General features: G+C 35.8%; 1 protein-coding gene across 2 annotated transcripts in view; it reads right to left on the bottom strand.

Annotated features, from left to right (window-relative positions):
• Positions 1-13,142, bottom strand: part of stx (ubiquitin-like domain-containing protein stuxnet) — a 151,431-nt gene that overhangs the window by 28,823 nt on the left and 109,466 nt on the right. For both annotated transcript variants that reach the window (XM_090386978.1, XM_090386979.1), the window contains exon 4: positions 6,191-6,628. In XM_090386978.1, coding sequence (XP_090243104.1) covers positions 6,191-6,628 — 438 coding nt within the window. The remainder of the gene's footprint in view (positions 1-6,190; positions 6,629-13,142) is intronic.

The raw sequence follows: 13,142 nt of genomic DNA, 5'->3' as shown, positions 1-13,142 counted from the left end.
TTGGCTTTTTTTCCTCTCAAAAAGGTGCACTACTTGGGTCTACTCCATATGAATATCTGTTCCACAAGAAATCACTTGCTGTTGTGAAAGGGCAGTTTTGGAAACAGGCCTGATTTGTGTAAATTTGTAACATGTTTGTTTGTTTGTTTGTTATTTGGTTTTTAGGAGCATTAGCAACTAGGCCATATTGCTCCGGGATATGCGGTGGTCATTCCCTGACCTTTCCACATCCTCCGTATTTGGTGGTGATGGGCTCGAACCCCGGTCTAATCAAGAAGCGTGTGCTATGCACTGCTGCTCCTTCCCACCTGGCTACGGAGGAGCCTTTGTAACATGTGTTGCTGTAGTTATATAGGTAGGTTCCTAGATGATGGCCCTTCCAGTTGCTGTTCTTTAAGATCAGCTCCATCCTGTGGCCACTATAGGGGTATAACATCATGCTAAGGGGACTGGTTGCTTCTTTTATCAGCAAGTACTTAATTTCTAAATTTTGGTAGCCTATGATTTGTTGGGGCACAATGGGCATATGAGAGGAACTATGAACATTCCTGAATAAGGTTAGGTGGGGAGGGATGGTGAGTCTTCCTTGTGATGTACAGCCCAGACTTCCATGAAGTCTCTCCTCCTGTCATGACATTCAATATTAAGAATCTGTGGCTGTTTTGTTTGAACAGGTGCCCTTTGCTGATACTATGGAAAGGCAAGTTACCCTTCATGTTTCTCAATCTGTAAAACAGCTTTTTCTAATCTCACAGCACACTTGAAGAGAGTGATGACACACCAAACTGCTGAGGTACACAGTTTAGGAATCACTGGCATCAAACTAACACAAGAGCACCACATGGCATCAGAAGTAGCTGCTACTATCCCATGACATTGCCCTTTTAAGGCAGTACCTTTACAATATAAGTGAATATGTGAGTGACTTCTTCTGAAAGGTTTCTGAAAATTTCTGACGTGGGTGGCTACCATTAATGAAATAATCATTTCTCCAAAAAAGAAGCCATAAACAGTATCTTCACAACTTTTAATCACATTTGTCTCGCAATATGTCATATACAACACACAACACTTTTCTGGCATTTACAGTAGTACTGTATTCCTTCACAGCGAACATATGGCGCAGATGTGGGAAACCACAGGTGGCGCCTGACCCTAATACTATGCACTATGCCAATAAACAGATTTTACTGTTGATGATGTCTCAGTGGACTCTGACAAGTAGATGCATCAGAAAAAGCTAAAAAAAGAAAAAAATGCACTTATCAGAAAATGTAATTCCTGTCCTCACTTACCTACTATAGACTTAAGTCTTAATATGTTTAGATATTAAGTTAGTTGCTGAAATAATGAGGCCAAGCATTTGCAAATTGATTAACGGCTTGATTAACAGACAAGTGCAGGAAATTGTACTCTACTTATCATTGATACACCTGAAAATTTGCATGCATCTACTGACCAGCAACAGGAAACAGATCTCTCACAATCCACCAGATTTCCTGCATCATTATGCCATCCCTGTCTGCTTGATTAACAGACAAGTGCATGAAACAGGATGCATTCTCCACCATCCGTTATCTCTTTTGCCACCGAACCCATTCCAGTGTTGCCAATGTCTGCAGTGGTGTAGAGATAGAGCTGTTTCAGGATAAGAATGTTATTGTGTCATATTTTGTGATAAATCATTTATGTTTGAGATCCAGTGGTGGCCATATGTGCTTCATCTGAAGGGATGCACCAAAGACAGATAGACGTAATCCAGCCAACACCAGAAATCAACATACCGGGCCAACACCTATAGTATGGAGGGGACCATCAGTTATAATTGTCATTCACCTCTGGTTGTCACTAATGGCAAGATATTATGTTGAAAGTAATCTTAAATCACCCGGGGTGGTCCACCATGGGTGCCAGCCAGAAAGGGGTGTCAATGCTTGAAAATACGAGAAGGAAAGTATTAACTGTAAACAAAATAATTTAGAACTTTTTTAAAAATTTATCTTTCTCCACTTAAATTTACAGTTAGTTGAAATTTTTATTTGACACAATTTAATTAACAACAAAATACTTTGATTTTTATATTAACCGACTGCGACTGTAATACTTGCGTTTAAATTTTTGGTATGTCATTAAGGCACATAAAACTGGGGGTCAAATTCAGCCTTTACAAACATGTTTAGTTTAACCATATTTTTCTTTCTTTACAAATTTTGTCTTACAAGTCATTAAGTTAGCACCACATTTTTGGAGAGTGGATTTATAAAAAGTATACAAGCAAGACTTGTATTTCCTGAAAACTCATTTTTCATTTCGATTTCTAATTTTTTTTACATTTTACAGATATTTTCCTTTTTTTAATGAATTTTTTTTCTATAGGTCCCTACATATAAGTACAAAATGAGGAAAAATCGACCCAGCAGATTGACAGAGGAAAGCAAAGAAAGCAATAGAGTTATTCAAGCAATGTCTGGATCATTGTTGAAGTATGTTACACCTTCAACATTTAGTGCAATAGATATTCAGCATGATAAATCAGAAGAGCAAGTACAAGAATCATCTTCTCAAGAGGATCTAATAGAGAAAGATATTCATCCACTAGTGGAGAAGAAGAATCTAGTGAAAATACATGAGCAGAGAGAAGGTTCTGAAAAGGAAGAAGAAATAGACATATTTTTAAAGTATTCCAATGTCAGTTTTTTTTTTTTTTTTGACCTATCTCAGTACCAGATAACTCGAGAATTTATTTTATTAAGAAAGGCAGTGAATATTTCAAAATAAGGAAGGACCTTTTGACACTGTTGTAAGAGTAGAAGAAAAAATTAAAGGGAAATGTTGATAGCTAACTTGCTGGTTTTATAAGACACTGCCAAACAGAGAAAAATTTTAAGAACATGAATGGTTTATTCACCATAATCGGGAAATTTATTTTGTTTTTGCTGCAAAAGATTTTAATTGGAGAATAAAGAAATTGAAACATCCAACTTTATCACGGGATTTAAAACTTGGTGGAAATTAAACCCAAAGGTTTCTAACCATGAAAGTAATGAACAGCACCTCTCGTGCTTGGAGAAGTGAAAAACCTTAAGTGCACAGTTGCAGTTTCAACAAACCACATTCATCAGACAGTACTGGATAAAGAAAGAAAGAGAGAGATGTTTTACATCGGCTTTTAGATGTAATCTTATTTGTGGCTCGTGCACATGATAAATCCATATTTTCTACAAATAAAGGAAATTTTAGAGAAATGATAGTTGCTATCAAATATGACCCTGTTTTGAAAGAACATATTTTAAGAACTGAACGTTCATCTGATAGGAAAGAACCTTCATATTTATTGTGAGAGATTCAAAATGAGTTTATTAACATTTTAAGAAATTACGTGAGAGAAAAAAATAGTAAAAGTAAATAGTGCAAAAGACTGTAGCTACGCCTCTGCCATAATGACCAGTGACTGTCTATGTTAACCATCTAGCTTCCAAAAACCCAGTGATATGACCATTTTCAAAGCATGTAATCTAACTTCACTTTAAAGTTATTAGATGATTCACTCATCACCATTTTGTTTGTCTGCTGATGTTTACACTTTTATAGCACCTTTGGATTCCTACATCAGTTTGCTAACAGCTATATTATTGTACATTCTGTTGAACTGATCAACTGTCCTTGCTATACTCCTGAAAATGTAGATTTGTTAAGTACAATATTTACATCCATAAATATTTGCACATATGAATGCAAATTTTCAGGTAATTGTGTCCATTTAGGTGGGGCAATTTCAGTGATAAGTAGTGTGTTTGAAATACAATAAACTTTTTTTTTTTTTTTTTTATGAAAACCCCAAACACAAGAGGTATTATAACCTATACTACTCAGTACCGTGCTTGGGTTGGAGGTTGAGAAGATGAAAGAAGATATTTGTTGACATTACATTTAAATGTCTGTAGACTGTAATTTTCAGGAAATACGTACGAAGGAAGTTTGTTCCAGAAAAAGGCAGTTGAATGAATAAACGAGGAAGATGAAAAGTTGGTTCTGTGAGGTTGAAGTTGGACAGTAAATGGATGTTGGCTGGTGACAGGACTTGTTCGAACTGTTTTGAAAGATAGAAGCCAATTCAGAAGAACAGTACGTCTATGAGACAGCAAGTGAAGAGACTGTTAGAGAGGAGTCATTAATTAACCTAACTGCCCTCTTCTGAATGGAATCTAGAAGCCTGAGAGAGGTTTTGGGGCAACACCCCAGATGTGGGAACAATATTCCATGGTAGGGCAGATTTGAGATTTGTACAGAGTGAACAGCTGTTTGGAAGAAAAGTAACACCAAGAGTAAAAGAGAAAACCAAGTTTTTTTAGATGCAGAGGAAGCAAAATTTGTAATGTGCTTGTGCCAAGAGAGATTAGAAGTCAGGGTAATCCCCAAAAGAGATATATCATTTTGCCTAGAAATTGGAGTGTCACCAAAGATAAGCATAGGAGCAGAAGAATCCTTTTTGCGAGATATAAGACAAGACTAAGTTTTAGCAGGATTGAAATCAACTAAGTTGTCTTTGCCCCACTGAAGAATTACCTGGAGATCGGCATTTAAGGAATTGGTAGCGGATATTCAAGAAGTTGAAGCTGATTGAGCAGCGCAAAATTTTTCAAAATGGAAAGTGGAATGCAATGTGCTATCATCGGCAAAACTGGATAGGATTTCCAGTCAATGGAAGAAGGTCATTAATATACAAGAGGAAAAGAGCGGGGGAAAGAACTGAACTTTGGGGGCACCAGCATTAGTGGAGAAGTTAGAAGACAGAGAGCCATCTACCATCACCCACAGTGAGCGATCAGAGAGAAAACTGGATAACCAATTACAAAAAACAGTTTGCAAACCATAAAATGGAAGCTTGTTTAGAAAACCTTTATGCCAAACACAATCGAAAGCCTTTGAGATGTCAAGAGCAACTGCTTGTGTTTTACCATACTTTTCTATTGAATTTGTCCATAAAAATAAGATCCACTGGTGATATTCTGGCTTATGTTTACCCATAAATGAGTAAACGTAAGCCAGAATATCACCAGTAGATCGACATTGGCAGAATCCATACTGGCAATCGATAATCAGACGAAAGGTTTCTAGGTAGTTTATGAGTTGGCAGTTAATTGATTTCTCCATTACTTTAGAAAGAGTAGAAGTAATTGCAATGGGATGATAATTGGAGGGATTTGTCACCTTTTTTAGGAACTGACTGAATATGAGCAAATTTCCAAGCAGAAGGAAAAATGCCTTTGGAATAAGAAAGTGAAAAAAGGCAGCAAAGAACAGAGTAAGTTCAGGTGCACAGGTTTTGAGAACAAGTGAAGAAATAACATTGGGACCTGGAGCTTTCTTAGCATCAAGATTCATCAAAATCCTTCTGACATCCTTTTGACAGAAGACCACAGGAAACATTGAATGGAGCATGTTGGGAGGTGTTTCACCAAGATCATTAATACATGAGTTGGAAGAAAAATGGGATGCTAGCAGGTCAGCTTTATCCTTGGCCAAAGTGACAACAGAACCATCTGGTTTTGACAGAGGTGGGAGCAGAGATAGGTGAAAGTTGTGGCCAATAGGCCTTTGGCAAGAGACCAAAATGCTCTGCTACCATTAGGGCAAGAAGAAAGTTTTCTACTCTTAGCATGTTCAAAATCTAGTTTGGACTAATTAATAACTGCTTTACAATTGTTTTGAGCTTTGGTGTAGGCAGAAAATGAAACTGAAGAATTAGAAACAAGCCAATTACGATATCCAATTTTCTTATGTTGAACAGCCTTAGCACATTTATTGGAAAAGCAAGGTTCAGATAAAGGATGAGATTTTAAAGTGGAGTGTGAGATAAAGGATTCCATTCCTACAAGAATAATTTTGCTCTGACATGATCTGAGCAAACATTGACATCAGAAGTTCTGAAACAGTAGTCCGACCAAGGAAACAAAATCTCGCAGGTCATCCCATTTTGCATTCTTGTAATGCCAAACAACACAAGGTTGGGAATAGCCATGAGATAAAGGCTCCATTGAAGAAGAGACAATCACCAAGTTATGCCTAAAAGACCACTCACTTTGACCGTGTACTTTCATTATGGAATCAGTGCATTTTGAGAAATTTTAAAATTAAAACAAGTCCTAATTTGAATAAATATATAACTGAATTGATTAGTGCTAGTTACCTCACAGCTCATTCTTTTCCCTAAAGCAGCTGATGATAACTGCCTTAATGTTTGTGTCAGGTTTCTACTTGCTTCTGCCAGGGCCCGAGTATTGAGAGCTGTTCTAACATCATCAGAAAAAGACTGTCCAGAGCATTCTGTCATGGAAGGTCCTTGTATCCTAGGAGATGGTGGTGGTGATGGTGGAACTGAAGATGATGATGAGGTGGCAGAGAGAATGGGAAATGGAAGTGGAGATGTTGGAGAGGAGGGTGATGTAGGTGTGGTGGGTGGAGTTGGCATACTTTGTGTGTTTGATGCTTGCCCTACAGAGTACTGCTTATAGTCACTACTGCTGGTTGGTGCCATTGTTGAAAGCTGTAACTGAATAAACATCATGTGATCACCTAGCCTCATTGTAAGGTTAAGTGGAGCTCTACCAGTCAAGAAGTTATCTACCTGAAATGTATTGAAAAAAAAGTATTAATGACATAAATTTCTGAACATTTTAATAAATTTTATTGATATATATATATATATATATATATATATATATATATATCAATAATATATATATATATATAGATATATATATATATGAGTAATAAGGAAAGAAAGTTAATTGTAACCAACTGTAAATAATATTTATGGGTCAATGCAGTTGCAGAGCAACTGCATTGACAACCATAATGTATATAAAATGTGTAAAATTAATATTAAAGATAATAATATAGAAGTAAAAAATCAGTCAAATAATACCAAGCAGGAAACTAAGAAAACACAAAAGAAAAAAAAAACAGCGATAAGTTTTTTTTTTTTTTTTTTTGTGTTTTCTTAGTTTCCTGTTTGGTATTATTTGACTGATTTGCATTCTATATTATTATCTTTAATATTAATTTTACACATTTTATATATATATATATATATATATATATATGGAGTGGACAGAATAACCGGGGTGCTGCAACAACATTCTTGAGATGCCGTGTAATTTCAGTTTAAGTTACTTAAAGTTATTATTATTATTTTTTTTTTTTTTTTTGAAATCTATACATTTATTTCATTATAAAAAGGTGTATGGTATCCATTGTATCATATCTTTTTAATTTTGTGGTGATCTATAATTGATCTTTATTTAGTACCTCTATATAAAGAATAAAATTATTATATAGGTATATATTAAAAGGTCAAAAACCACTGTGTTAGGTATTTCTTTTGGTCTAGGGGTTCTGTGAAAAAATTACTGGGAAGCTAAGGGCGCCGTGAACCGAGAAAGTTTTAAAACTGGTTAACCTAAAATCATTGTTAGGGGAGTTGCATTGTAGCCTTGGAGTTTGTTGATCTTAAATTGGAGAAAATGGACTTTACGAGGGAAAACAATAAAAACCTCTGGTAAAACTGTTTTGTTGCACGAGTAACCATTTTTATGGGTTGTGGACCAAGGTATCTTCCCTGGTGGTCTCAGACTGTGGTCATCAAGCCGGTGACGATTTCCTCCCAAAATATCCTTGTATTAAAATGGGATATAGATTATAAGTAACAAGTTTGAAGATCAAAAGCAGCTTGTATTCTACATACAGTAGATTCAAATAAATCCTCAACTATCTTGAGAAGAACATTGGACCAATCTTTATGGAGGAATTTTTTCAATTTCCTTGAATAATGAAAGTGAAGGAAATCTGCTTCTCAGTCTCTTATCTTGAAGTTTTTTTTTTTTTTTTTTTTTATGAAAACCCCAAACATATGAGAGGTATTAGAACCTATGATACTTAGTACCATGCTTGGGTTGGAGGTTCAGAAGATGAATGAAGATATTTGTTGACATTAGACATGAACTGCTGTAGACTGTAATTTTCAGGAAATACGTATGAAGGAAGGTTGTTTCAGAAAATGGCAGTTGAATGAATAAACGAGGAAGATGAAAAGTTGGTTCTGTGAGTTTGAAGTGGGACAGTAAATGCATGTTGGCTGGTGATGGCACATGTTCGGACTGTTTTGAAAGAGAGAGCGGAAATTATAGAAGCCAATTCAGAAGTGTCTCTGGAAGTATCTGTCGAAAAGGCATGCAGCAGAAACAGTAGGTCAATGAGACAGCGAGTGGAGAAACTCTGTTAGAGAAGAGTCATTAATTAACATAACTGCCCTCTTCTGAATGGAATCTAGAAGCCTGAAAGAGGTTTTGGGTGCACCATCCCAGATGTGAGAACAATATTCCATGGTAGGGCGGATTTGCAATTTTTACAGAGTGAACAGCTGTTTGGAAGAAAACTAACACGGAAAGCGAAAACCAAGTTTTTTAGATGCAGAGGAAGCAATATTTGTAATGTGGTGCTTTTGCCAAGAGAGATTAGAAGTCAGAGTAATCCCAAAAGAGATATATCATCTTGCCTAGAAATCAGAATGTCACCAAAGATAAGCATAGGAGCTGAAGAATCCTTTTTTTTTTGCGAGATATAAGACAGGACTGGGTTTTAGAAGGACTGAAATCAACTAAGTTGTCTTTGCCCCACTGGAGAATTACCTGGGGATTTGCATTTAAGGAATTTGTAGTGGATATTCGAGAAGTTGAAGCTGATTGAGCAGGGCAAGTTTTCTCGAACTGGAAAGTGGAATGCAATGTGCTATCGTCGCCAAAACTATGGATAGGATTTACGGTCAATGGAAGAAGGTAATTAATATACAAGTGGAAAAGAGTGGGGGAAAGGACTGAACCTTGGGAGACACCAGCCTTAGTGGAGAAGTTAGAAGACAGAGAGCCATCTACCATCATCCTCAATGAGCGGTCAGAGAGAAAAATGGATAACCAATGACAAAAAACAGTTGGCAACCCATAAGATGGAAGCTTGTTTAGAAGACATTTATGCCAAACATGATTTAAAGCCTTTGAGATTTCAAAAGCAACTGCTTGTGTTTCACCGAACATTTCCACTGAATTTGTCCATAAATGGGTAAACGTAAGCCAGGATATACCAGTGAATCGACACTGACGGAATCCATAGTGGCCATCGTTGATCAGACGGAAGGATTCTAGGTAGTTTAAGAGTTGGCGGTTAATTGATTTCTCCATTACCTTAGAAAGAGTAGAAGTAATTGCAATGGGATGATAATTGGATGGGAGAGATTTGTCACCCTTTTTAGGAACTGGTTGGATATGAGCAAATTTCCAAGTAGAAGGAAAAACACCTTTAGATAAGTGAAAAAATGCGGCAAAGAACATGAGTAATTTCAGGAGCACAGGTTTTGAGAACAAGTGGAGAAATACCATCAGGACCTGGAGCTTTCTTAGCATCAAGATTCATCAAAATCCTTCTGACAACCTTTTGACGGAAGACCACAGGAGGCATTGAATGGAGCATGTTGGGAATGGTGGGAGGTGTTTTACCAAGATCATTAATACACGAGTTGGAAGAAAAATGGGTTGCTAGCAGGTCAGCTTTATCCTCAGCTGAAGTGACAATAGAACCATCTGGTTTTGACAGATGTGGGAGCAGAGATGGGCAAAAGTTGTGGCCAATAGCTTTGGCAAGAGATCAGAATGCTTGACTACCATTAGGGCAAGAAGCAAGTTTTCTACTCTTAGCCTGTTCAAAATCTAGTTTGGACTAATTAATAACTGCTTTACAATTGTTGCAAGTGTTTTGTGTGGGCAGAAAATGAAACTGAAGAATTGGAAACAAGCCAATTACGATATTCAACATTCTTCTCTTGAACAGCCTTAAGAACATTTGTTGGAAAACCAACGTTTAGATAAAGGATGAGATTTTGAAGTGGAGTGTGTGGAATAAAGGATTCCAATTCCTACAAGAATAATTTCACTGACAAGATCTGAGCATACGTTGACATCAGTTGTTATTTGGTTTTTAGGAGCATTAGCAACTAAGGCCATATTGCTCCGGGGATATGTGGTGGTCATTCCCTGACCTTTCCACATCCTACGCATTTGGTAGTCATGGGCTCGAACCCCAGTCTAATCAAGAAGCGTGTGCTACACACTGCTGCTCCTGCCCACCTGGCTAAGGAGACACCCCATTGATATCGGAAGATACTTTGTCTCGAAAGGTGATATAGTTCACCTTTCGAGACACAGCATACAAACAAATTTTTGGTTTGCTGATGGGATTAAGCCTGAGCAGCCTGATATCGGAGATCTATCTCTCAACAATTGAACGTATAAATGTGACACCTTTTCTACCCTGTATCACATACTATGGGAGGTATTTAGACAATGTTCTAGTCATTGCCGACAGTAGCACCATCCAAGACATTTTTACATTCATTTAATAATATTCATTCTAGACTCAAATTTACATTGGAGAGGGAGAATACGGATATCAAGTCATTAAATTTTCTAAATTTCATGCTTACTCGGAACGCAAATAAAATCCAATTTAACATCTATCGTAAACCTACAAACAACGTTATGCTTCTGCATTATAACAGCTATCACCCACAAAAGATCATTTATCTTTGATAAATTTCTCAATGCTTATAAATATTCAATGACAGAATCTGCTTTGCAAATAGATAATTCTATCTATTTGCTACAATAGATAGAATTAGGGTACAAGCTAAGATAGAATACAAAAAATACACCAACCGACAATAGTAATATCAAAAAATACTTTATTTCTGTCCCATATGTTAAACAGTGGCACAAACAACTTAACAGATTCTTTAAAGATACCGAATTTAAAACTGTAGCCAGGCCAATATGGAAACTACACACTATACTGAACAATCGCTGAGTCCTTTCCTTGTTCATAACACAAATAAAGGACCTAGTATACAACATTTCTTGTAGTGATTGTGACTTGTCTTATCAGGGTTCTGTGCGGTTTCCTCTGAATTTGTGTTAATCAACACGCGGCCTCAGTTCATGCTTCTTGTTCAGCAGCGTCACAATTAGCCTTTCATGCCGTTAATGGAAAACATACTTTTTTATTTAACAAGGCCAAAATACTTAAGGTCCAATGTAATTATACGAGACTATTAATTGCAGAAACTGTCGAAATTAAATTACACAAGAATTCTGTTAATGTTCGACAGCCATATCTAATCTCTGACTCGTGGTCCTTTACACACATGTGCGACGACAAATAATCCGTATATAAGTTCCATGCTCACCCCTATTCTGTAATTTTCATTCCTGTGATCATGACATACGGTCGAAAAGCATTGTCAGCTTCAGGAAGGAAAATCGTTTTGCAATTTTTTACTTAATTTTTAATTGTATTCATTTGATTTTTAATTATTGTTAATTATTTCTTACAGTAATGTAAGATTTTCGATTTTTTAAATGTTTTCGTTTTAATTTCTATAGAGTATCAATCATATGGAAGTGTTCTACATATCATATTGGGGTAAACTTCTCTTAATCTTTTACAAATAAATACTTCCTATATACATTAAAAAAATTGCTACTTTCAACATCATGTGTTTCCATTATTTAGTTCACCCCCTGTGTTTATATATAAAACTGTATGTATGTATATATAAAACTGTAAAAATAATAAGTTAGGAGAAAGAAGGAAAGACAAAAGAAAGGAAAATAAGAAGGATAAGATAACTACAAATGTAAGTCGCTATGTAAGCAATATCCAACAACACACTGTATAACACATAGAAGCAATATATTAGAAGCAACACATAGAAGCAATATTTAAAAAAGCAGAAAATGAGTGAAGATACAAATAAATAAATAAATAATGTAGACATAAATGGAAATGGAAGGTATGTGGTAAGAATACACATTGAAAAAAAAATTGACACATTTCTATTCTTTTATATATATATATATATATATATATATATATATATATATATATATATATATAGTGTGTGTTTTATGATAATAAATACTTCATGAAAGTGAAAGCTAGCATTTAATATTCTTTTCTTTATATAAAAATCTCACTGTTCAATTTATATCTTTTAAAATTTCAGTGATGATAGTGAAATGCATAACAATGATAACTATAATTGTATCAAATCAGTTCCGTACAAGGAAATGGAACATATTACAGCATCCTCTAAGTTAGGCAAATTAAAGAGGATGAAGATAAAAATGAAGATCAGGATCTACTCAAGACAAGATAAAACTTGAAAGGCTCAAGGTTACTAGCAAGGTTCCTGTATTTACTTTAGCAACTAGTGTGAATATTTCTTCTCTGTTCTCTCAGGACAAGAAAAAGTCCCCTGGTCTGAATCCATTATTGGAAACAACTGCTTCAAGGAAAATCAAAATTTCAAATGCTGGCACAGTATTTTTTGCCAACCTCTCAATCTGCTGATGTAACATTTCTACATAAAGAGGGTAGAAGGATACTTAGTAAATGAAAACAGCAATAAGGTTTCTTCTATGGTAATGGAGTGACCTTGGATCAGTGGTCAATAATTCACTTGCTGAAAAGGAAAAGCTAAAATTAAAAGTAGGCATGCAGTAATCTAAACAACTCAAATCTGTCTCATAGGAAACAGACTGTAACTCAGTCTGTCTCCTATGCCTCAGTTGCAAAATCATTTAGTTCACTTTTTTTTTTTCTTTTTTTTTTAAATGAAAACCCCAAACCTATAAGTACTATAGTTTCTAACACTATAGGGCGTTAGAACCTATAGTACTTAGTACCATATGTGGGTTGTAGGTTGGGAAGACAGAAGATACTTGTTGACATTAGATCTGAATTTCTGTAGATTGTAATTTTTGGGAAATAAATGTGAAGGAAGGTTGTTCCACAAAACAGAACAGAAGTAAAAAGGGATAAGCAAGGAAGAGAAAAAAATTGATTCTGCAAGTCTGGAGTTGGACAGATAATGCATGCCGACTGGTTGTGACAGACTCAAATTGTAGTAAAAATGGTGATGTTCATCTGACCCATTCAGTTGTTCATGTTTAGCTGATAAAATCAAAGCTCTACAGCAAGGTAAGACATCTGTTGCTGGCATCTCACAGATGCCATGTAGTTGCCTAAAAGAT

The sequence above is a fragment of the Mastigoproctus giganteus genome, chromosome 12, assembly GCF_048544385.1.
Source record: "Mastigoproctus giganteus isolate SK-2022 chromosome 12, ASM4854438v1, whole genome shotgun sequence".
NCBI classification, from domain to species: domain Eukaryota; kingdom Metazoa; phylum Arthropoda; class Arachnida; order Uropygi; family Thelyphonidae; genus Mastigoproctus; species Mastigoproctus giganteus.
This window is presented reverse-complemented; position numbering and strand designations above follow the sequence as displayed.